The sequence below is a fragment of the Wyeomyia smithii genome, chromosome 2 (genome assembly GCF_029784165.1).
Source record: "Wyeomyia smithii strain HCP4-BCI-WySm-NY-G18 chromosome 2, ASM2978416v1, whole genome shotgun sequence".
NCBI classification, from domain to species: domain Eukaryota; kingdom Metazoa; phylum Arthropoda; class Insecta; order Diptera; family Culicidae; genus Wyeomyia; species Wyeomyia smithii.
In genome coordinates, this window is record NC_073695.1 from 181477486 (window position 1) to 181502602 (window position 25117).

The window sequence follows — 25117 nt, forward strand, 5'->3', positions numbered from 1 at the left end:
CGCCAAATTTTCAAATTTCATTTTTTACATATTACTATAATATGGAAAATAACCTTCAAGATGCTTGTTGCCGTTTCCAAAAATTTTGATCAGTAACCGTTGGGTTACTTTTTGGATTTTTAAAGGCCAAAATTCAATCGCTTTGCGCCACCCCATTTTTAGTCCGATTGAGCTGAAATTTTGCACAGGATGTTCTTTCGGGTAGGTGAACATTTTGTATAGGATTTCTCAAAATGACTATTTTCATTGGCACCCTGGCCTGCAACCGTCAGTTTATTTGCAAGCAGGTTGCCGTCCTTGTCATTACACATCACCGGCACAGGGAAATTCATGCTTCTGACTCTGTTGACTGTACTATAAAAGCTCCACACGGCATTTCTAGCTAAGCTGTTTTCTGCACTGGCGGGCACCTGCTCCTCTTGCTCGCGCTTTTTCCGACAGCGGACGCTATTTTCGGCAGCTCTCACTTCCCTGTATCTCTCTCTATTCTAACACGTAGCCACAGTGAGCATGCGGCACCTGGTACGGTTTTTCTCGTCCGTCACTTTCTGGCACTCAGCATCAAACCAGCCGTTACGCTGTCTTCTACGCTACAACCTTACTTCTCTCATAGTCGTTTCAATGGCACCATGAATACAACTCCACAGCCAATTCATGTCTTCCACTCTCCTGTTGTTCTGCAATCAGCTTTCAACCGCTGTATGTTGAAACACATCGTCTTCTTTGTGCGAGATTTCAGCACGTTCGATAGCCGTGTAGAGATCTTACAAACGACGAGATAATAGTCGGACTCAATGTTTGGTTCTCGAAAAGACCATCAGTAACATACGAAAAGTGTCGACCGTCGAAAAATACGGGATCGATCTGGAAGCAGGCTTCTGCATTCGGGTGCCTTCAGGTGTGTTTTCGAATTCAAACATAAAAATAGGAGCTACAGTCATTCTTCTGCCCGCGACAAAGTGTGTCAGCCTCAGGTTGTTTTCATTGGTTGACGAGCAAAGGCTATGCCTTCAAACGACTGGACTGAATAATTCTTCCTTCCCTACCTGTGCGTTTGCATTTCTGATGACGGCTTTAACGTCGTGTTTTTAATACTCGTCTTAGGTTCGCTCAAGCCTTTTTTTAATAGAGCACTCCAAACCCAAAAAGCGCTCAACAATAAAGTACCTCAAGGTTGTTCCGTTGATATTTATAAGGCTGACAACTTCACCCAGATGGTCGACCTAAAAAGCGGTCTATGGAGCTGACAAGCCTAACGCCGTCGATGACGGGTGCTTGCCGGAGTCCAAGTGGGGAAGTTGTTATACGAACTAGAGGGTCAGATTTTGTTGGAAGTTTTAAAGAAGCTTAACCTAAAACTGACCACCCTTGAAGCGAAATGTACTTACAGCAGAAATGGGGCAGAGTCGCTCAATGAAATGAAAAGAAAGAGGGTGGGAAGGCAGTTGATTCCGCCTGTGGTGACCCATTAGTTGCCACACTATCACGGACATGTGACGCCACCGTATCTGGGACTCGCCTGCCTAGGAATGTAAAGCCACCAGTCTACTGGTGGACTGACGTGATAGCGGACCTTCGCGGTGTATGCGCTAAAAGGAAACCAAGAGGGCTTGTTTCACTAGGCTTTGCGTGAATGCCTATATAAACCCGTGTTGTGACGCCTACAAAATATTAATGGCAAGGCGTGTTGGCGCTTGAGGAGCGTATCATTGTAGGCAGGCATGGGGAAAACACAACACACTAATGCGCGTGTGGCCCATCTGCTAACAAACACACCACGCAGGGCGTATTACCCTCCGTCGCTAGCTAAAGACAAAACACTGGAGAGCCATTCGTTAACACATGAGCCGAGGGTTTTTAACTTCGGCATATGAGGCAACCGAGGGCTTGCAGTTTCGGGGAACACACAAGCATTGGTCAGCAGGACGAGATCGACAATGGTATGATAATGGATAGCCTGACGGTAGTCATCGCTTACAACCACCTGCAATATTTTTTCCATATGTAGTTTTGTAAAAATGAAGCGTTTGAGAAAACACGTGTTAGCAAGCGGACTCCCGAGAGCTCACAAAGTCGGGACCACTCGGGCCTGTGTTTGGCGACGCTTCTGAAGGGCTGTTTTATTTAGAACACTGTGGGTTTTCGTTTTGTATGAACACTGAAGGGCAATGAAAATACCTTCCGTGGCATCGCTTAAAACACACATGCAGTGGTGTGGTGGGTTTGGAGATGCCTGATTGAAGGACTCTTTTCACCCCACAAGTCCTTGATCTCCGGTTGTCAAGACTCACCGACGGCGTTTCAGTATTTCTTTAAACTCACAGTACAGTAATGTACATGGTCGATGCAATCGGCGTCTTGCCCAGTATGATACCTATTAGCATCGCCATCAAGAAGGATGGAGAGTACTTTGGCCAACGTGACTCAAGGAACATACATGGTATTAGAAAGTCATCCTAGATGTCCCGATGGCAGCGGGAATGATACAATTTCACGAAGGGTAGAAGAACGCACCAATTTATTTCGATGGTATCCAGTTGAATCGGGAGGCTTTCTGGTGAAGTGGACTTCCATCCTGTCAGGCCGTGGTTACTTTAGACAATATCTACACGGAATATACGGGAAAAACTGCTAAGCATTTTTTTCAGGTGGAGGGGAAATTTGCAACCAAACGCCTGGGGTGACCAACCTCGGGGAGTGTGGGGTTTGTTTGAATCAGTGGCCGGGCCCACTAAAACCCCTTCAGTCTCCAGCCCATAATACTCCCCGGGACGACCGCTAAGTATTGCTTCGGGGAACGGCTTTTATGCTTTGTGCAACCTCCTGACTCTATCAAGTATCTTAGCTAATTGGCTAACTAACCTGGAGACTGGTAGTTAGCTAACACTGGCGTGTTGGTGGTCAATCTGTCGCCTGCTTTGCAACTCTAAGACTATATGAGAGGTGGCTGCACAAACCGCTCTCCAGATGCTCGAGTCTTCACACATCCTCTGAACTAGGTTGTCCGAAGTAGTGTCTGGCCCGATTATTACCATCATGTCGCTCCGCGCACGCGCAAAACGAACACATACGAAGAAGACATGCTCTGCAGTCTCTTCCGCATCTACGCACTCGGGGTACATGAGGAACCCCGCTTGCCCTAACCTGTATAGGTACGGCCTGAAGCAACCATGACCTGACAGGATCTGTGTCAGGTAGAAGTTAACTTCTCCATGGCGTCTCCTAGCCCACCCGGATACCACTGGAATAAGTCGGTGCGTGCATCAACCTTTCGTGAAATTCGACCATTCCTGCTGCCATCTAATCATCGATAGTGATCTTCTGGTGCCTCGTATGCCACTTGTGTCACGTTGGTCGAAGCATTCTACGTCAGGGCTGCTGAATATCACTTCGTTGCATTCGTATTCATTCATTATTGCCGAAGCACAACAACACGTGGCAACAGTGTATTCACTCAGCAATGGAAACAACGCCTATAGTGAACTGAACTGTTATGAGTGGCTTGTGGGCGATGAATAGTTATTAAAACGTAATATGATTACCTTCGTGTGTGATTCGTATTGGCTACGATTTACTCAAGTCATCCGAAGCGATATTGAGCGATCGGATGGGAATACATCGTTTCAGAAGCCTTTGTGACTCAGATCAATGCCGATGAATATTCACCGTGAATGGTATAACCAATCGCAATGATGCTTCGGGGCGAATCCAAACGAAAAATGAAAATTGCCGAGGAAGAAGCTTATACTGCCGTGGGCTAGGATTTTGACGTAAGCGCCAAAAGCACAAAATCGCTACAGATCTAAATCGTTTGCAAATTAACAGAAGCGCTTTATTACGGAAACTAATCTGATAGAATCTGAGTCAATATGATGAAAAACATACCCCATTGCATTAACACGTTTATTTATGTAAACGCATTGAGTTTTAATGCCAACGTCACTTCTATTGCAAAACAGCAAAACCATTTCAAAGTTTTGCACTAAAAGTGACGTTGGTACGCTTGAATAGTCTAGGTTTGCCATGCGTACTGGTCGGTAGCCAGCAGCAAGGATATAAATAAAATTATGCACTCCACAAGCATGATACACTATCGTATTCGTACCTCAACGTCACTTCTATGTAAAGTGGCGCTAACGTCACTTCTTATTTTTGATATTTCTCAGTAATTTATCAAAATTTTTGGAAACGGCAACAAGCATCTTGAAGGTTATTTTCCATATTATAGTAATATGTAAAAAAATGAAATTTGAAAATTTGGCGCTTACTTAAATATTTATTTTTAATATAATATATATATATATATATATATATATATATATATATATATATATATATATATATATATATATATATATATATATATATATATATATATATATATATATATATATATATATATATATATATATATATATATATATATATATATATATATATATATATATATATATATATATATTAAAAATAAATATTTAAGTAAGCGCCAAATTTTCAAATTTCATTTTTTTACATATTACTATAATATGGAAAATAACCTTCAAGATGCTTGTTGCCGTTTCCAAAAATTTTGATAAATTACTGAGAAATATCAAAAATAAGAAGTGACGTTAGCGCCACTTTACATAGAAGTGACGTTGAGGTACGAATACGATAGTGTATCATGCTTGTGGAGTGCATAATTTTATTTATATCCTTGCTGCTGGCTACCGACCAGTACGCATGGCAAACTAGACTATTCAAGCGTACCAACGTCACTTTTAGTGCAAAACTTTGAAATGGTTTTGCTGTTTTGCAATAGAAGTGACGTTGGCATTAAAACTCAATGCGTTTACATAAATAAACGTGTTAATGCAATGGGGTATGTTTTTCATCATATTGACTCAGATTATATCAGATTAGTTTCCGTAATAAAGCGCTTCTGTTAATTTGCAAACGATTTAGATCTGTAGCGATTTTGTGCTTTTGGCGCTTACGTCAAAATCCTAGCCCACGGCAGTATAAGCTTCTTCCTCGGCAATTTTCATTTTTCGTTTGGATTCGCCCCGAAGCATCATTGCGATTGGTTATACCATTCACGGTGAATATTCATCGGCATTGATCTGAGTCACAAAGGCTTCTGAAACGATGTATTCCCATCCGATCGCTCAACATCGCTTCGGATGACTTGAGTAAATCGTAGCCAATACGAATCACACACGAAGGTAATCATATTACGTTTTAATAACTATTCATCGCCCACAAGCCACTCATAACAGTTCAGTTCACTATAGGCGTTGTTTCCATTGCTGAGTGAATACACTGTTGCCACGTGTTGTTGTGCTTCGGCAATAATGAATGAATACGAATGCAACGAAATGATATTCAGCAGCCCTGACGTAGAATGCTTCGACCAACGTGACACAAGTGGCATACGAGGCACCAGAAGATCACTATCGATGATTAGATGGCAGCAGGAATGGTCGAATTTCACGAAAGGTAGATGCACGCACCGACTTATTCCAGTGGTATCCGGGTGGGCTAGGAGACGCCATGGAGAAGTTAACTTCTACCTGACACAGATCCTGTCAGGTCATGGTTGCTTCAGGCCGTACCTATACAGGTTAGGGCAAGCGGGGTTCCTCATGTACCCCGAGTGCGTAGATGCGGAAGAGACTGCAGAGCATGTCTTCTTCGTATGTGTTCGTTTTGCGCGTGCGCGGAGCGACATGATGGTAATAATCGGGCCAGACACTACTTCGGACAACCTAATTCAGAGGATGTGTGAAGACTCGAGCATCTAGAGAGCGGTTTGTGCAGCCACCTCTCATATAGTCTTAGAGTTGCAAAGCAGGCGACAGATTGACCACCAACACGCCAGTGTTAGCTAACTGCCAGTCTCCAGGTTAGTTAGCCAATTAGCTAAGATACTTGATAGAGTCAGGAGGTTGCACAAAGCATAAGCCGTTCCCCGAAGCAATACTTAGCGGTCGTCCCGGGGAGTATTATGGGCTGGAGACTGGAGGGGTTTTAGTGGGCCCGGCCACTGATTCAAACAAACCCCACACTCCCCGAGGTTGGTCACCCCAGGCGTTTGGTTTCAAATTTCCCCTCCACCTGAAAAAATGCTTAGCAGTTTCTCCCGTATATTCCGTGTAGATATTGTCTAAAGTAACCACGGCCTGACAGGATGGAAGTCCACTTCACCAGAAAGCCTCCCGATTCAACTGGATACCATCGAAATAAATTGGTGCGTTCTTCTACCCTTCGTGAAATTGTATCATTCCCGCTGCCATCGGGACATCTAGGATGACTTTCTAATACCATGTATGTTCCTTGAGTCACGTTGGCCAAAGTACTCTCCATCCTTCTTGATGGCGATGCTAATAGGTATCATACTGGGCAAGACGCCGATTGCATCGACCATGTACATTACTGTACAGTGAGTTTAAAGAAATACTGAAACGCCGTCGGTGAGTCTTGACAACCGGAGATCAAGGACTTGTGGGGTGAAAAGAGTCCTTCAATCAGGCATCTCCAAACCCACCACACCACTGCATGTGTGTTTTAAGCGATGCCACGGAGGGTATTTTCATTGCCCTTCAGTGTTCATACAAAACGAAAACCCACAGTGTTCTAAATAAAACAGCCCTTCAGAAGCGTCGCCAAACACAGGCCCGAGTGGTCCCGACTTTGTGAGCTCTCGGGAGTCCGCTTGCTAACACGTGTTTTCTCAAACGCTTCATTTTTACAAAACTACATATGGAAAAAATATTGCAGGTGGTTGTAAGCGATGACTACCGTCAGGCTATCCATTATCATACCATTGTCGATCTCGTCCTGCTGACCAATGCTTGTGTGTTCCCCGAAACTGCAAGCCCTCGGTTGCCTCATATGCCGAAGTTAGAAACCCTCGGCTCATGTGTTAACGAATGGCTCTCCAGTGTTTTGTCTTTAGCTAGCGACGGAGGGTAATACGCCCTGCGTGGTGTGTTTGTTAGCAGATGGGCCACACGCGCATTAGTGTGTTGTGTTTTCCCCATGCCTGCCTACAATGATACGCTCCTCAAGCGCCAACACGCCTTGCCATTAATATTTTGTAGGCGTCACAACACGGGTTTATATAGGCATTCACGCAAAGCCTAGTGAAACAAGCCCTCTTGGTTTCCTTTTAGCGCATACACCGCGAAGGTCCGCTATCACGTCAGTCCACCAGTAGACTGGTGGCTTTACATTCCTAGGCAGGCGAGTCCCAGATATGGTGGCGTCACATGTCCGTGATAGTGTGGCAACTAATTGGTCACCACAGGCGGAATCAACTGCCTTCCCACCCTCTTTCTTTTCATTTCATTGAGCGACTCTGCCCCATTTCTGCTGTAAGTACATTTCGCTTCAAGGGTGGTCAGTTTTAGGTTAAGCTTCTTTAAAACTTCCAACAAAATCTGACCCTCTAGTTCGTATAACAACTTCCCCACTTGGACTCCGGCAAGCACCCGTCATCAACGGCGTTGGGCTTGTCAGCTCCATAGACCGCTTTTTAGGTCGACCATCTGGGTGAAGTTGTCAGCCTTATAAATATCAACGGAACAACCTTGAGGTACTTTATTGTTGAGCGCTTTTTGGGCTTGGAGTGCTCTATTAAAAAAAGGCTTGAGCGAACCTATGACGAGTATTAAAACACGACGTTAAAGCCGTCATCAGAAATGCAAACGCACAGGTAGGGAAGGAAGAATTATGCAGTCCAGTCGTTTGAAGGCATAGCCTTTGCTCGTCAACCAATGAAAACAACCTGAGGCTGACACACTTTGTCGCGGGCAGAAGAATGACTGTAGCTCCTATTTTTATGTTTGAATTCGAAAACACACCTGAAGGCACCCGAATGCAGAAGCCTGCTTCCAGATCGATCCCGTATTTTTCGACGGTCGACACTTCTCGTATGTTACTGATGGTCTTTTCGAGAACCAAACATTGAGTCTGACTATTATCTCGTCGTTTGTAAGATCTCTACACGGCTATCGAACGTGCTGAAATCTCGCACAAAGAAGACGATGTGTTTCAACATACAGCGGTTGAAAGCTGATTGCAGAACAACAGGAGAGTGGAAGACATGAATTGGCTGTGGAGTTGTATTCATGGTGCCATTGAAACGACTATGAGAGAAGTAAGGTTGTAGCGTAGAAGACAGCGTAACGGCTGGTTTGATGCTGAGTGCCAGAAAGTGACGGACGAGAAAAACCGTACCAGGTGCCGCATGCTCACTGTGGCTACGTGTTAGAATAGAGAGAGAGATACAGGGAAGTGAGAGCTGCCGAAAATAGCGTCCGCTGTCGGAAAAAGCGCCAGCAAGAGGAGCAGGTGCCCGCCAGTGCAGAAAACAGCTTAGCTAGAAATGCCGTGTGGAGCTTTTATAGTACAGTCAACAGAGTCAGAAGCATGAATTTCCCTGTGCCGGTGATGTGTAATGACAAGGACGGCAACCTGCTTGCAAATAAACTGACGGTTGCAGGCTAGGGTGCCAATGAAAATAGTCATTTTGAGAAACCCTATACAAAATGTTCACCTACCCGAAAGAACATCCTGTGCAAAATTTCAGCTCAATCGGACTAAAAATGGGGTGGCGCAAAGCGATTGAATTTTGGCCTTTAAAAATCCAAAAAGTAACCCAACGGATTGGAGTGCATCAAATTGCGGTTTTCGATATTTTTTTCTGGTCTCAGATGGCTCCAGAATGCATGAAACGTCCAGATCTGGTATTATCTGAAGAAAAAATTCTTGTGTTTTTCGGGTGGATGAACATTTTATGTAGGGTTTTTTCTTTAAATTTCCTGGTTACTTTTTTTCCCATATAAATGATTGGCACCCTATTGCAGGCAGGTGAAAGAAACACTTCCAAGTGCTGTTGAATGGTGGGGAACAAGATGAGCAAAACAGGAACAGGAGGAGTATTATGAGCAACGAACAAGCTTATACTGAGAATCCGGGAGGATGAACAAATGCCGAACGATTGGCTAGAAGGTCTCATATGCCCAATCTACATGAAGGGCCATCGAAAGTATTGTTGCAACTGAGAAGGCTCAACTTCGCATACAAAGTGCTCTCACGTATCCTGTTCTTCAGATTAAGACCGTTAACGGAGTTCGTTAGTGAATACCAAGCTGGTTTTCGACGGCAGCGTTCGACGACGGATCAAATTTTTACCCTACGACGGATCCTCGGTAAGTTCTTGGAGTATAATTTGCAGGCTCACCATCTACTTGTAGATTTTAAGGCGGCATACGACTCAGTGAAAAGAAACGAGCTGTGGCAGATTATGCTTGAATACGGTTTCCCGACAAAACTAAATAAGCTGAGTAGTATGACGCTGCAGGGATCGGAATCATGCATGCGGATAGCTGGCGAGTCGTAAGTCGCATTCGTACCGTTAGATAGATTGAAACAGTGGGATGCGGTCACCAACTAACTGTTCAACATCGCTCTTGAAGATGCAGTACGAAGAGCAAACGTGCAACGAAACGGTACGATCGTCATAAAATATCACATGGTCCATGGTTTTGCGGATGACATTTATATCATCGGTGTCGACCGTATGAGATAGAAGCGGGGAGGTTGAGACTCAGCAATAACTCTGCCAAAACAAAGTACATGGTACCTGGTAGGGAGGGTGGAAGTTTCGGTGGTGTTGGTTCTGAATTGGAGATTGATGGGGAACGGTTTCAAGTGGTTAATCCACTCGGTGGCTCTTTACGAATATGAAGCTGACGAAGTGTTTGAGCGTAAAGTCTAGCAATCGATACTTGGTGGTAAATTGGAAGATGGAATGGCACATGAATTGCGAGTTGTACCAAGTATACAAACATGCTTGTTCGGACGTTTTACGGAACCAATTATTTAAGCAGCTCAAGTATCGTTTAGAAGCAGCTAAAAACTATTAATTTTATTTAAACCTTAGTGGCATTTTGAGCAAAAATATTAAATTCTAATTACTCACATGAGTAGTTCACGTTTTTATGGTTTTTTTCCGAACTTCTTCTCATACACAACTTGCTCTTTTCAAACAATAGACCAGCTAAACCTCGCATTAACTTTGAATCGATTTTACAATAAATTTCCGGATTTTTAACTAATAAAAGGACTTTTTGATAAATTGCCACGTAGCCACTGAACTGTTCATAGCACTTTGTCCAAATGATTTGCCTTAATTCCATCTCGCGTATCTGTCTATCTGTCGATGACAGCTCACCGTGCTGGTTCTGTCGATTGCTGCCGGGGAGCGCTCGAAGCGCCCCAATTCGTCGGGATGATTCTCTCGATCACAGCTGGGGAGCGCTTAGGGCGTCCGGCAGTGCGCCCAGTGGTGCCGCAACAGCCCCGCCCTGTAATTCTGGTGTAGATTCCGGATTGGAGCCAGACTTACAGCTTTCAATTTCAGGCACCGCTATCTTAGCCACTGGACGTTTGAAGACTCCGTTGGTTGTTCGTACAATCGCCTGTCTGACGCGCCCGTCGATGCCTTTTATGACTTGCTCGACGGTTCCCCGGACCCACGTCTTCCTATTTTCGTTGTCCGCCAGATAGACCACAATGCCGACTTTGATCGGTTCATGATCTGTGTACCACTTCGTACGCTTGTTGACGAGCGGCAAATACTCCAGCAACCATCTCTGCCATAGCTTGTCCGCCAACCACTGGGACCGCTTGTAACCATCCCGTAATGCTTCTGCTTTGTTTGCGGGGATAACGTACGACTCTGTTCCTCCTGATGGTAACCTCGCAGAAAATGATTCGGTGACAAAGCCTCCACCGTATCCGGCGCCTGCGGCATATATGTTAGCGGTCTTGAGCTGATCGCATCTTCCGCCTCAGCCAGAACCGTCAGCAATACTTCGTCGGTAAGTTTTCTTCCGTCGTCCAATGCCGCTAAAGCCCCCTTCGCAGAACGAACCATTCTCTCCCAGGCCCCGCCCATATGGGGGGCCGCTGGTGGAATGAAATTCCATTTAGTTCTTGCGTCCGTGAACGCTTCACTACAGCTCATCACGATGTTTCTCATCACCTCTTTACTCGCTGCTACGAAACTGATCGCGTTGTCTGAGAAGAACTCCGCTGGCATTCCCCGTCGACATGCAAACCGTCTTATTGCCATCAAGCAGGACTGGCTTGACAAACTATGGGCCACTTCTAGGTGGATTGCTCTGGTAACGAGACATGTGAACAACGCCACCCATCGTTTCTCCACATGCCGACCGACGGTTACCTCCAGGGGACCGAAGAAGTCGACTCCACTAAAGCTGAACGGACGACGATTGGGCGTTATACGCTGTGTTAGTAACGGTGCCATTCTCGGTGTGTCAGGTTTGCATTTCTTAATTTTGCACCTCATGCAACTGTCCATCACCTTCTTTATTTCGGCTCGAAGATGCGGAATGCAGAACCTCTGTCGCACTTCGTTGGTGACCGTCTCCCGTCCTGCATGGCCGAACTTTTGATGATAATGGTCCAAAGTTTACGTGTGATCTGATGGCCCCTTGGCAACACTATCGGGTAACGCAGTTCGAAGGGTAAGAAGTCCGCCGTGGCCAACCGTCCTTCCATTCGTATTACATCAAACTCATCCAGTATCGGTGACAGCTTGTAGAGAAGACTGCTTTTTTCCAGACTCACTCCGGTTGAACATTTTGCTTGACGACTCTTCAACAAAGTTTTCACTTCGTTCACTTCGTGCCTCCACTTGTGCCAACTTCAACAACGCTCTTTCTGCTACTTGATGTTCTTCGCGGTCGATCGGCTTCTCGATATCCGATAGCTTCCTTAGTACTAATGCTTTAATTTTCGGCGGTGCTGGAACAACTTCTATCACCTTCCCTTGTCGCTTCGCTCGCAGATTGTTGATGAACCTATTTACACATGCCAGCGTTCTGATAAGCACGTTCCACTTAGAAAATCTGGATATGTCCACCAACTGACCTGGTACTTCGACGTCGTGTAGCAGGAATGTTGCTCGCATCTCGTCTTCGACATTCGGTTTTTTGAATTGCTGTAATGGCCACTCAGCTTCTGGTTTGTACAAAAACTGCGGACCCCGCAACCAAGAACTGTTTGAATCAAGCTGCGGACCATTGCTCCATTTCGTTAGTTGGTCCGCAACATTCAGTTTAGTGGGCACCCACCGCAACTCTGATGGTCGCGACCGGCTGATAATCTCTCCAATCCGAAATGCAACGAAAGCCTTATATTTTCTTTGATCGGAAACAACCCATGAGTGAACGGTGCGTGAGTCTGTCCAGTAGGACACTTGTTTTATGTTCAGACTGTGATTGTCTTTGATGTTTTCCGCAAGACGAACTCCTTGTACGGCCGCCATCAATTCCAGCCGCGGGATCGACACTTGCTTGATCGGTGCGACTTTTGATTTTGCTTGCACCAACGCACATCGAGGGACCTCCCCAGCTAAGATGTGGAAGTAGCCTACGCAGCCGTATGCATTCTCGCTTGCATCTGCGAAAATGTGCAGCTGCAGCGTTGAGTAGTCGAGAGCAAGACCGTCGCCGAAGTAGTACCGCGGTATCTTTACCGCTTCTACAGCTCCCAAATAGCTCGTCCACCGTTTCCAACCCTCCAGCGCTTCTTCGTCGATGACTTGGTCCCATTCGCAGCCTTTTCTCCAGAGGATCTGGATCAGCACTTTCGCAAAAAATGTGAACGGCGCCAATAGTCCTAGCGGGTCAAAGAGACTCATGACGCAGCTAAGCACTACGCGTTTCGTAGGGACCTTTCCATCGTACAGGTATGGCATTAACGAGTCGCGCATCTTGGTTGTAAATGCGAAGACGTCGTCCTTTGTGTTCCACACTATCCCCAAAACGCGTTCCGGATTAGCCAAGTCGAGATGAATTGCTTGTTTCTTCTCCGTTTCACCCATGCGTTCCAGGAATTCCAGAGAATTCGACACCCAGCCTCTGATTTCGAAACCGCCTTTAGAGTAAACGAATCTTACCTCGCTTGCCCGCTGGACAGCCTTTTCGACAGTGTCCGTGCTGTCGAAGTAATCGTCCACATAGTGCTTGTGGACGATTGCATCATAAGCTTCTGGGAACTGTTCAGCGTAGTCCCGAGCATTCTTGTCTTTCACGAACATTGCCATACTAGAAGAGCAGGTGGCTCCAAAAATGACACAATCCATCACGTAGATTTCATTTCCAAATACAAACAATTGCGTTGGTGAAACATCTCACGGATCTAAATCCGATGAGAAACTCCCGAGATTTGGCGATCACGGATGGTAGAGAGGCCAAGTAGTCCGGCCCTTTCAGGAGCTTGGAGTTGAGCGACACACCATTCACTTCGGCCGCCGCGTCCAATACCAAGCGAATCTTGTCTTTTTTCGGATTGACAACAACGTTTAACGGCAAGTACCAAACCTTGCCAGGGATTACAGATGCCAGTTCCTCCTTCGTTGCTTTATGACAGTAGCCTTTTTCCAGATACTGGATTATTTGTTGTTTCACTGCAGCTTTCAACTTAGGGTTTTTCGACATTTTCTTCTCCAGGCTCTTCATGCGCCGCAGCGCCATCGGTAGGCTGTCCGGAAACGTTGGGTTGTCTTCCTTGAACAGCAGTCCAGTCATGAACCTATCGCCGACGCGAACAGTTTTCTCCTCCAGCATTTCCCGAGCTTTTCGATCATCGTCTGATTCCGGCATCAAATCCGCCGAGAAGCCCTTTTCTTCGACTGTGTACTGTGACTTGAGAAGATCGTGTAGCTCTGCATTCGATATCCCAGCACACGAGTGTTGTGCTAGAAATCCCTCACCTTGCGTTGAGTCTTGCGGTCCGTAGATCGTCCAACCAAGTTTAGAGCGCACGGCAATCGGTTCGCCTGGTTGACTGACGCAAGATTCCAACGGGGCGAAAAGCTCGATATGTTTGAGTCCAATCAGAAGCAATGGTGCAGATGCAGCGTAATCGGTCACTGGCAACCCTTCCAGATGACGATACTATCCGGCTACGTCAGCGAAACTCATGGCCTGTGTCGGCAACTTCACGGCCCTTATTCCCGTTGAATATCTTAACCGGCACCATTCTAAACAGGATCGAATCCTTGGATATCGCGCTGTGGGTGTTACAGCTTGACTGAAACTCGGCAGGATGCAGTAGTCTATTGTGGCGTTCCGAGCAACCTTCTGCGGTACAGCGAATATTCAGCTTACACTTCGCTTTTCCGTGAGCATTGAGGCATATTGGACACAGCTCCCATTTGTTAACCGCTTCCCACCGTTGTGGTACGCTGAGTTTGCGAAAGTTATCACAATTCCGCAATCGATGATTGGTTTCTCCACACATCGCACACGGTGTACGTTCCGGTTTTTTGTTTTGAGCGGCAACTTCAGACCCACTATGCGTGTAAACGTAACTCTCTTGCTCTTTGCCCTTGTTGTTCTGTGGCTTTCCCGTTTTACCACCACTGGCCTGTGATGACGTTTCCGAGTAGTTAACCACTTCGCTTGCAGCGGAAACTTAATCGGACAGAAAATCTGCCAATGTCCTCAGCGTCACCGATGTCACTTGCCGTTTATACCGTACCCAGTCAATTTTCGTGCTCGCTGGCAGCTTATCCACTAGTTCCCGAATGAGCATCGGGTTCACTAAGTGGTCCATCAATTTCGAAGCTTCGAGGTGGTCGCAGAGCTGTTGGACTAGAACCCCGTAGGTGATGAACGACGACAGCTTGTCCGATTTCGGTGGATCAGCCTTCCGCACTTTTTTTAAAAGCGTATTTAAAAGCTGCTCGGGACGTCCGTACAACATACGCAGCGCCTCCACTACTTGAGGCACGGCATCCGGCAACAGGAGACGACTGCTGACCGCATCTCTGGCAGCACCCTTCAAGCACTCCTGAAGACGGGCAAGATTTGACAAACTATATGCCACTTCTAGGTGGATTGCTCTGGTAACGAGACATGTGAACAACGCCACCCATCGTTTCTCCACATGCCGACCGACGGTTACCTCCAGGGGACCGAAGAAGTCGACTCCACCAAAGCTGAACGGACGACGATTGGGCGTTATACGCTGTGTTAGTAACGGTGCCATTCTCGGTGTGTCAGGTTTGCATTTCTTAATTTTGCACCTCATGCAACTGTCCATCACCTTCTTTATTTCGGCTCGAAGATGCGGAATGCAGAACCTCTGTCGCACTTCGTTGGTGACCGTCTCCCGTCCTGCATGGCCGAACTTTTGATGATAATGGTCCAGAAGTTTACGTGTGATCTGATGGCCCCTTGGCAACACTATCGGGTAACGCAGTTCGAAGGGTAAGAAGTCCGCCGTGGCCAACCGTCCTTCCATTCGTATTACATCAAACTCATCCAGTATCGGTGACAGCTTGTAGAGAAGACTGCTTTTTTCCAGACTCACTCCGGTTGAACATTTTGCTTGACGACTCTTCAACAAAGTTTTCACTTCGTTCACTTCGTGCCTCCACTTGTGCCAACTTCAACAACGCTCTTTCTGCTACTTGATGTTCTTCGCGGTCGATCGGCTTCTCGATATCCGATAGCTTCCTTAGTACTAATGCTTTAATTTTCGGCGGTGCTGGAACAACTTCTATCACCTTACCTTGTCGCTTCGCTCGCAGATTGTTGATGAACCTATTTACACATGCCAGCGTTCTGATAAGCACGTTCCACTTAGAAAATCTGGATATGTCCACCAACTGGCCTTGTACTTCGACGTCGTGTAGCAGGAATGTTGCTCGCATCTCGTCTTCGACATTCAGTTTTTTGAATTGCTGTAATGGCCACTCAGCTTCTGGTTTGTACAAAAACTGCGGACCCCGCAACCAAGAACTGTTTGAATCAAGCTGCGGACCATTGCTCCATTTCGTTAGTTGGTCCGCAACATTCAGTTTAGTGGGCACCCACCGCCACTCTGATGGCCGCGACCGGCTGATAATCTCTCCAATCCGAAATGCAACGAAAGTCTTATATTTTCTTTGATCGGAAACAACCCATGAGTGAACGGTGCGTGAGTCTGTCCAGTAGGACACTTGTTTTATGTTCAGACTGTGATTGTCTTTGATGTTTTCCGCAAGACGAACTCCTTGTACGGCCGCCATCAATTCCAGCCGCGGGATCGACACTTGCTTGATCGGTGCGACTTTTGATTTTGCTTGCACCAACGCACATCGAGGGACCTCCCCAGCTAAGATGTGGAAGTAGCCTACGCAGCCGTATGCATTCTCGCTTGCATCTGCGAAAATGTGCAGCTGCAGCGTTGAGTAGTCGAGAGCAAGACCGTCGCCGAAGTAGTACCGCGGTATCTTTACCGCTTCTACAGCTCCCAAATAGCTCGTCCACCGTTTCCAACCCTCCAGCGCTTCTTCGTCGATGACTTGGTCCCATTCGCAGCCTTTTCTCCAGAGGATCTGGATCAGCACTTTCGCAAAAAATGTGAACGGCGCCAATAGTCCTAGCGGGTCAAAGAGACTCATGACGCAGCTAAGCACTACGCGTTTCGTAGGGACCTTTCCATCGTACAGGTATGGCATTAACGAGTCGCGCATCTTGTTTGTAAATGCGAAGACGTCGTCCTTTGTGTTCCACACTATCCCCAAAACGCGTTCCGGATTAGCCAAGTCGAGATGAATTGCTTGTTTCTTCTCCGTTTCACCCATGCGTTCCAGGAATTCCAGAGAATTCGACACCCAGCCTCTGATTTCGAAACCGCCTTTAGAGTGAACGAATCTTACCTCGCTTGCCCGCTGGACAGCCTTTTCGACAGTGTCCGTGCTGTCGAAGTAATCGTCCACATAGTGCTTGTGGACGATTGCATCATAAGCTTCTGGGAACTGTTCAGCGTAGTCCCGAGCATTCTTGTCTTTCACGAACATTGCCATACTAGAAGAGCAGGTGGCTCCAAAAATGACACAATCCATCACGTAGATTTCGTTTCCAAATACAAACAGTTGCGTTGGTGAAACATCTCACGGATCTAAATCCGATGAGAAACTCCCGAGATTTGGCGATCACGGATGGTAGAGAGGCCAAGTAGTCCGCCCCTTTCAGGAGCTTGGAGTTGAGCGACACACCATTCACTTCGGCCGCCGCGTCCAATACCAAGCGAATCTTGTCTTTTTTCGGATTGACAACAACGTTTAACGGCAAGTACCAAACCTTGCCAGGGATTACAGATGCCAGTTCCTCCTTCGTTGCTTTATGACAGTAGCCTTTTTCCAGATACTGGATTATTTGTTGTTTCACTGCAGCTTTCAACTTAGGGTTTTTCGACATTTTCTTCTCCAGGCTCTTCATGCGCCGCAGCGCCATCGGTAGGCTGTCCGGAAACGTTGGGTTGTCTTCCTTGAACAGCAGTCCAGTCATGAACCTATCGCCGACGCGAACAGTTTTCTCCTCCAGCATTTCCCGAGCTTTTCGATCATCGTCTGATTCCGGCATCAAATCCGCCGAGAAGCCCTTTTCTTCGACTGTGTACTGTGACTTGAGAAGATCGTGTAGCTCTGCATTCGATATCCCAGCACACGAGTGTTGTGCTAGAAATCCCTCACCTTGCGTTGAGTCTTGCGGTCCGTAGATCGTCCAACCAAGTTTAGAGCGCACGGCAATCGGTTCGCCTGGTTGACTGACGCAAGATTCCAACGGGGCGAAAAGCTCGATATGTTTGAGTCCAATCAGAAGCAATGGTGCAGATGCAGCGTAATCGGTCACTGGCAACCCTTCCAGATGACGATACTATCCGGCTACGTCAGCGAAACTCATGGCCTGTGTCGGCAACTTCACGGCCCTTATTCCCGTTGAATATCTTAACCGGCACCATTCTAAACAGGATCGAATCCTTGGATATCGCGCTGTGGGTGTTACAGCTTGACTGAAACTCGGCAGGATGCAGTAGTCTATTGTGGCGTTCCGAGCAACCTTCTGCGGTACAGCGAATATTCAGCTTACACTTCGCTTTTCCGTGAGCATTGAGGCATATTGGACACAGCTCCCATTTGTTAACCGCTTCCCACCGTTGTGGTACGCTGAGTTTGCGAAAGTTATCACAATTCCGCAATCGATGATTGGTTTCTCCACACATCGCACACGGTGTACGTTCCGGTTTTTTGTTTTGAGCGGCAACTTCAGACCCACTATGCTTGTAAACGTAACTCTCTTGCTCTTTGCCCTTGTTGTTCTGTGGCTTTCCCGTTTTACCACCACTGGCCTGTGATGACGTTTCCGAGTAGTTAACCACTTCGCTTGCAGCGGAAACTTAATCGGACAGAAAATCTGCCAATGTCCTCAGCTTCACCGATGTCACTTGCCGTTTATACCGTACCCAGTCAATTTTCGTGCTCGCTGGCAGCTTATCCACTAGTTCCCGAATGAGCATCGGGTTCACTAAGTGGTCCATCAATTTCGAAGCTTCGAGGTGGTCGCAGAGCTGTTGGACGAGAACCCCGTAGGTGATGAACGACGACAGCTTGTCCGATTTCGGTGGATCAGCCTTCCGCACTTTTTTTAAAAGCGTATTTAAAAGCTGCTCGGGACGTCCGTACAACATACGCAGCGCCTCCACTACTTGAGGCACGGCATCCGGCAACAGGAGACGACTGCTGACCGCATCTCTGGCAGCAACCTTCAAGCACTCCTGAAGACGGGCAAGATTTTCCAAGTTCGAAAATCCACACGCTTTTGTCGATGTTTGATAACTGCTGAAAAATATGGGCCTCCGGGCGGCCGGTGAACGTGGGAAGCTTTCGAGACAAGAATTGACGAGCGGTCATCTGCGCCTTTGTTGGACCTGCTCTAACACTCTTCTTCTTTTTGGACCCCTTTTCTTCGGACTCAGATTCGGTGCTACTGCTGTTCTCAGACGATTCGGTACTGCTGCTATCATCTGATAATTCGGCGCTACTGCCGTCTTCAGATTCGGCCTCGAAGCTGCTATTTTCCCCCACTGAGGTTTTACTTTTTTCCCCGAAGACTACCGATCCCTGCTTAAATTTCTTTCTCCTGATCTGCGTTTCTGAAGCACCAGCTTGCAGAATTGGAGTTGAATTACTAACGTTCCCGTCGCGGAACTCTGTAGGGTTTGACGTTTCCTCTTTCTTCCCGACGGTACCGGATTTATTCGCACTTTTCTCCTTCCGCAGTCGTTGTTTGGTCAACTTTTTCAATTCCTTTTGTAACTCCTTACGTTCGGCCTTGTGATTCCGATTGAAGTCAGTTTCCGCCTTGATCTTCATCTCAAGAATCTTCTTCTCAGTGTCCCATTGCATTTCCAGCTTCTCTTTTTCGAGTTCCATCTGCATCTGGGCCAGTTTCAATTTCTGGGCCTGACGGTTCCGCTGACGTTCCCTCTCCAGCTCTACTGCGTTTATTGCTGCCGCAATCTCTTCATCTTCCGGATCAGGATTGTCGGTATCGGATTTTCGACACAGGGGGCACATCCACTCTTCATCGTCATTTTCCGTCGTGGGACCGTCGACGCAGCTGTAGTGGTAGCCGTTCTGGCAATGATCGCAGAAAGCCATTTGCAACTCGTCATTCTCCGGCTGGTCACAGTGCGCACAATGGTACTTGGTCTTATCCGCGTCTTCATTGAGGTTATGTTGCGGGTTTTCCATACTCATTTTTTAGAATGTTCGGACGTTTTACGGAACCAATTATTTAAGCAGCTCAAGTATCGTTCAGAAGCAGCTAAAAACTATTAATTTTATTTAAACCTTAGTAGCATTTTGAGCAGAAATATTAAATTCTAATTACTCACATGAGTAGTTCACGTTTTTATGGTTTTTTTTCCGAACTTCTTCTCATACACAACTTGCTCTTTTCAAACAATAGACCGGCTAAACCTCGCATTAACTTTGAATCGATTTTACAATAAATTTCCGGATTTTTGACTAATAAAAGGACTTTTTGATAAATTGCCACGTGGCCACTGAACTGTTCATAGCACTTTGTCCAAATGATTTGCCTTAATTCCATCTCGCGTATCTGTCTATCTGTCGATGACAGCTCACCGTGCTGGTTCTGACGATTGCTGCCGGGGAGCGCTCGAAGCGCCCCAATTCGTCGGGATGATTCTCTCGATCACAGCTGGGGAGCGCTTAGGGCGTCCGGCAGTGCGCCCAGTGGTGCCGCAACAATGCTGATACAGTGAAGGTAACAACGCGTGGCAGGCGTCAGTGTGCCTGACCTATAGCCAAATTCTTTACGAGTGTGCCACCAAAGCTATCTTCAGCAGAGAACCAGAAACAGGCCGTCGAATCCATGGTAGGCCTTGGATGGATGTGCGTGGTTGAAGAAAATGCACGATCTGCTGGTGTACGAGGTGACTACAGAACGGCTGCCCAAGACATAAGAAGCTGGACATCTTAAATTCAGTCGGCTCTAGACTGGTGAACGAGTCGTCGGCCAACAAAGTAAAGTAAGTAAGTAAGTAAGTTCTCTATTAGCCTTTAGCCTTTATCTTGGTACAGCTCTGAGGTAATCAGGGAAGAGTCCGCTTCAACTGCAAACAGCTGTTAGTACCTAGAGCTTTGGACTACGTTGGCCCGCCTTACCGAAGTATGAATAAAGTTACGCTGACAAGCATATCGACCATTATATCCAAGAGTTTAGTGCTTGCTTCAAGACAATGGTATCATCTCCGACGCTGGTTCTTACCTGTTATTGCAATTTGCGCAACTATGACCTCTGTCTTATGATGTGCCCACTCTAGCTTCCTGGAGTAGGGAAACCATCTGGTCGAAGTTAGAAATCAGGACAGCTTTTCTAGACCCAAATTTGTATAAGTTATTCTATTCTTCGAAGTATGAGCAAATATAACTCGTAATATTTGATTTACTCAGTTTTTTTACGCGGCGATACGTACCTCGCGGAAAAACGAGTTAATAAAAAAATTCCACGTATGAAAACGCGTAATTTGAATATCCTTCGATTTAAAAATCCGCGTGAAAAAACCGTTAATCCGAAAATCCGTGTAGAAAAATACCTAGTAAAAAATCTGAGTGTATCTCTGACGATCCACTTTCATCAAACCACTTCGAATTATTACGCACTAGTAGATACTTTAAAAATTCAACACACGTAAAATGTTTCAACTTAAACTTAACAAATGCCAGATGCTTAATTGTAACGGTCAACGCGTGAGAGATTCGTTTAATTACTCTAGTGAGATTCAACCAATGAAAAATTTCGATCGCAGTTAGCGTTGTGACCTGGAATCGAAAACACTTATTGAGCAGTTTTGAAAAATTCTGCTCCCTGCCACACCAGAAAGTTAAATATCTCAAGAAAATCAGGACAAATGCTAAAATATAAAAAATAAATCAGGACGCCCAAATAGGACTTCAAAATCAGGACATGTCCTGCTAAATCAGGACGGATGGTATCCCTATTCTGGAGTGAATCAAGTCCTCGACAACCATCATAGCGTCCGTAGCCGTTAATTCAACTTCTCGATCCAGCTCCAGGGTTATGTCGTTAGCAAAACCAACAATAACCAGCAAACAACATATCGTCTTACATAACGCCTTCTCAACATTGGACGTAGGACGGAACATTGTGGTACCCTTGCGACAATTGAAACGCACTGTATTGTAAACGTGCCCGCGATTCTAGAAGTAGTTTTCCAGCGACACCGGTACTGCAAGCGAAGGATTGTGGAGTTACGTCTAGTATGACTATTACGCACTAGCGAACATCCCTTCTCCTGCTTGGAGCGTTACCCCCGCTGTTTAAAAGAGAATTTCTTTATTCCACTGGGTCCGTGCCAACCTGCCACTGCAATAAAGTAACAATATTTTTTTTACAATGCGATTAAGAAAGAGATGTCAGATTATATCGGTGTGCCGAAACTGACAATAGTTACTACCAATAGGGCAATGAAGTCGAAACCAAGCGATGAAGAAACGTTTTGACAGCCGATACGTTAGTTCCAAGTCAAAACTAGGTCGGCATTGAGAATAATGAAATTCGCTATTAGTATCATCACTTCGTCACTTTCATTTTTATGCGAAGAGGCAGTTATCCAGGCGCTCCTGCTTGACTACCCGGAATAGTTTGGGAAGCACTCGTATGTGAGTCCTTATAACCTTATAACTGATCTCAGTGCTTTGACCACATTTGGGGATTTGGCGATCTTAAAGTGTCCCTTATTATTCACGGCCGCCGTCACTCACGTTTCGGATGTTAGGTAAGTTGGCCGGTCGCTGTTTTTTTGTCTGTGGTACTGGCACGTCAGACTGAAAGTGCTTTATGCTTGTAATGTAAATTAGTATTCGCATTCGAACGTACTTATATTTTGCTCAACAGGAAAGTTGTTTCTTTCTAAATTCGTTGAAACAGATCTTTTAAAAACATATGCTATATACAGCAATAAATAGTGATTGACATTGATAATCAAAGCCTAAGCTTTAGACTATTTACTAATATATTTTGTAGCACATTTACGATCCTTCCGCAAACGAACCCTTATGATTTTGCAACCACAGAAAAATTTATAATTGAAAAATTGTAGGCGTTTTTAGTTTATGCCCAAATCTTGGAGCCCGTTTTCCCTGGATGTTTCGGATTTTCCGGAAAAAGTAAACTTTACCTATTTTGTTTTTCAAAAATTAAACTTTTCTTTGTAGTTTATTTACGATCTAATATTTGGTTTCCATTTAGTGAGCAGCGAAGTCACCGAACTGAGTATGAAAAAAATCTGTTCAATTTTGTAAACTCGATATCCTATAACGATAACATGTGTTTTTTTTTTTTGGATTGCTTCTACCTACATGTGATTTTCAGTGGTTTTTCAATTGAGTTTAAATGTAATTTCAAAAATATGTACACCTTTTGCACCTACCCGAACAGTAACGTAATTTTAACGATTAACCTCAACTAACCTTGCACACAGCTATATTAAAACTAATAAAGACGGACCTATGTTTTGTTTCGATTTTCATCTCGAATGTTTTTGTTCATAGTAACGTTCTTTCTAGCTGCGATCTCTACAACTGAAGAGACAGCGAGAGGGGCAAGAACTTCAATGAACTCCCGGCAACTAATTCGACTCAATAAATTAATTAATACTAATTATCCTCGGTATCGTTCGTTCCCGGCGTTGCAATAACACAATGCAATGTACCAATGAGATATAAAATCCTGGGACTCGGCGTGATAAACTCAATCAGCTGGCAGCAGTGGCAGTAGCTTAACCTACGGCAATACTTCTACTGTTGTATTATTGCTAATATGAAACTACCCCACGCATAGAACACTTGATTAGGGAGTCACAGGGGGGTCAAATCTACAAATTTCGGAACGCTGTTCGTAGTCTAAAACGACGAAAACAACGTTGTTGATGTGTGACCGCGATAATTGGTTGCGGCCTTAGGTTGCTTTGCCACCGTCGCCGACGCTTCACCCCGTATGATAGATGTGCGATTGGATGGGACCATAGGAAGCAGAGGGGTTCTATGTTTCTATCGTAACCGGAGTAAACTAAACGTTGGGAAGCGTGCGCTTAGTAGAGCCAACAGCGAAGGAATTAGTGGTAACAGTAAATGACTGATGCCGTAATTATGACTGGTGCTAAACGCTGCCGATTGTGCCGATGGACACTTGTTTGAACGATAGTAATCTTCGCAGTACATCTGAAAATGAACAAGGTACAAAGAGAGACTTTATTAGTATAATAACGATAATTTTCTGCATAGGGTGAAGCATTTTTAGTGGACCAATTAATACTAATTCTAAGATACATCGATTGTGTTGCATTTTTACTGCAGATCTCGTCGTTTCATGCATTTATAAGACATAAGGCATTACAAAAAAACCTTCGCAAATGTTTTCCCTTTCTCATTGTCTAAAAATATAAACGAATTTTTCGTTTGCTAATACTGGATGATGTTTTCAACAAAAACTGAATTTATGTCACATGAGAAAAATAGAACCACTCATTATCCATCACTCAGCAAAGTAGTGGAGCAAAGTTATGAATTGCTACAGCTTGTGAAGACGCATGGTCGTTTTTATTTAGTTCGATCCACAACATCAATTTCACTACTAACCTTGATTAAAGTGGACGACATTTTATCCAAAAAACCTCGGGTAAAACTAGCCGTATTGGAACCACACGTTTTCTTCGCTGCACTTTCCGAGCAATCCAGATACTCGATGAAGGAACAGCAAACAGTTCGAACGTCATCCTCGGCGTTCCTTCCTGCTGCGGTGTGATGATTCGGTTGCTGCTGGTGATGCCTTTCGTGTCGGCCCTGATGGTGATGCTGCTGCTGCTGTTGGGTGATAACCGATACCGTGTTGTGATACCTGCGACCACACACCTCATAGTCTGGTTTAACTCGTTGCAAGCACGGGGCATGTGATAAAAATTCATTCTGATAGGGACCCTCCCTGCATAGATCCTTCACGAACTGGTGGGTACCATTGTACAGTTTATTAAAACGATCCCTTTGTTCCAACGTCATGCAACGGCGAGTGTAGCTGCGAATGCACAGCAGTCCAGAATTCAAATCACTGCAAGGAGAGCAAAAAAAAAAAAAAGAATGAAGTCACAATATTCATTACTGCCAGGAAGCGGCAACGTCTTGAGAAATAAATTAAAGCATTAAAAAACTATTCCTACGCTTTTCATACGGAACTATTCTGTCGCACCCAGTTGTGCCCAGTTGTGATGAAGGCAACTAAAATGTGTCATTGGGCATCGGGAGAAGACACTGTCACGTTTGGGGGATTTATGAGCATATATTAAGCCCAGCGATGAATGAAAGAAATGAATGGTCACTACGATGGTAGGAAATTGCCGGAGACTGTGTGTAGTGTCCTATTTCTGCTGGAACCGATGACGTTGTTGGAAAATTTGCGTTTGTAATGATTAAGGCAAGGAATTATGTTTATGGACGGACGTGATAGCCACTAGTGGCGTGCGAGCTGTTAAAAGTTCGGCTATAATTCCCCTGTTTTTGTGTCAATGAATAGTTTTGCAACCTGAGACGGCCATCATAAGAGGATTACAAATTTTAGCTTCGCAAATGTGACTGGATGGCTATTTTGGTTGCAAGATGCTGTTAGAGTCTGTATTATTGATGTGAAAGTGCTGTCTTTTATAAGATTATTAAAAAGCTAACAAA

The 25117-nt window shown here is 45.4% G+C and overlaps 4 protein-coding genes across 4 annotated transcripts in view; all 4 read right to left on the minus strand.

Annotated features, from left to right (window-relative positions):
* Positions 1-11587: 11587 nt before the first annotated feature.
* LOC129720242 (uncharacterized) lies at positions 11588-13159 on the minus strand. The gene has a single exon (XM_055671692.1). The coding sequence runs from the start codon at positions 13157-13159 to the stop codon at positions 11588-11590; it is 1572 nt and encodes a 523-aa protein (XP_055527667.1).
* Positions 13160-15340: 2181 nt separating this feature from the next.
* Positions 15341-16873, minus strand: LOC129720244 (uncharacterized). The gene has a single exon (XM_055671693.1). The coding sequence runs from the start codon at positions 16871-16873 to the stop codon at positions 15341-15343; it is 1533 nt and encodes a 510-aa protein (XP_055527668.1).
* A 1-nt stretch (position 16874) lies between these two features.
* On the minus strand, positions 16875-19609 carry LOC129720245 (uncharacterized). The gene is made up of 4 exons (XM_055671694.1): positions 18704-19609; positions 18308-18624; positions 17775-18232; positions 16875-17710 (listed from the first exon to the last, which is right to left on the minus strand). Exons 1-4 carry the CDS (start codon positions 19607-19609, stop codon positions 16875-16877), a joined length of 2517 nt encoding a protein of 838 aa, XP_055527669.1.
* A 2972-nt stretch (positions 19610-22581) lies between these two features.
* The window catches only part of LOC129724083 (uncharacterized), an 84055-nt gene continuing 81519 nt past the window's right edge, over positions 22582-25117 (minus strand). Inside the window, exons 3-4 of the mRNA XM_055678702.1 lie at positions 24038-24503; positions 22582-23620 (exon numbers count right to left, since the gene is read on the minus strand). Of these exons, the coding sequence (XP_055534677.1) occupies positions 23450-23620; positions 24038-24503 (637 nt within the window). The 3' untranslated portion in view covers positions 22582-23449. The remainder of the gene's footprint in view (positions 23621-24037; positions 24504-25117) is intronic.

Excerpts from the sequence above, each read along its gene's own strand:
- LOC129720242 (XM_055671692.1), bottom strand. The coding sequence starts at position 13,159 with ATGGATTGTGTCATTTTTGGAGCCACCTGCTCTTCTAGTATGGCAATG.
- LOC129720244 (XM_055671693.1), bottom strand. The coding sequence starts at position 16,873 with ATGGCAATGTTCGTGAAAGACAAGAATGCTCGGGACTACGCTGAACAG.
- LOC129720245 (XM_055671694.1), bottom strand. The coding sequence starts at position 19,609 with ATGAGTATGGAAAACCCGCAACATAACCTCAATGAAGACGCGGATAAG. Across the intron at positions 18,625-18,703 it reads CGTTCACCGGCCGCCCGGAG|GAGTGCTTGAAGGTTGCTGC; the intron begins GCCCATATTTTT and ends GCCCGTCTTCAG. Across the intron at positions 17,711-17,774 it reads ATTCAACGGGAATAAGGGCC|GGTTGCCAGTGACCGATTAC; the intron begins GTGAAGTTGCCG and ends GTCATCTGGAAG.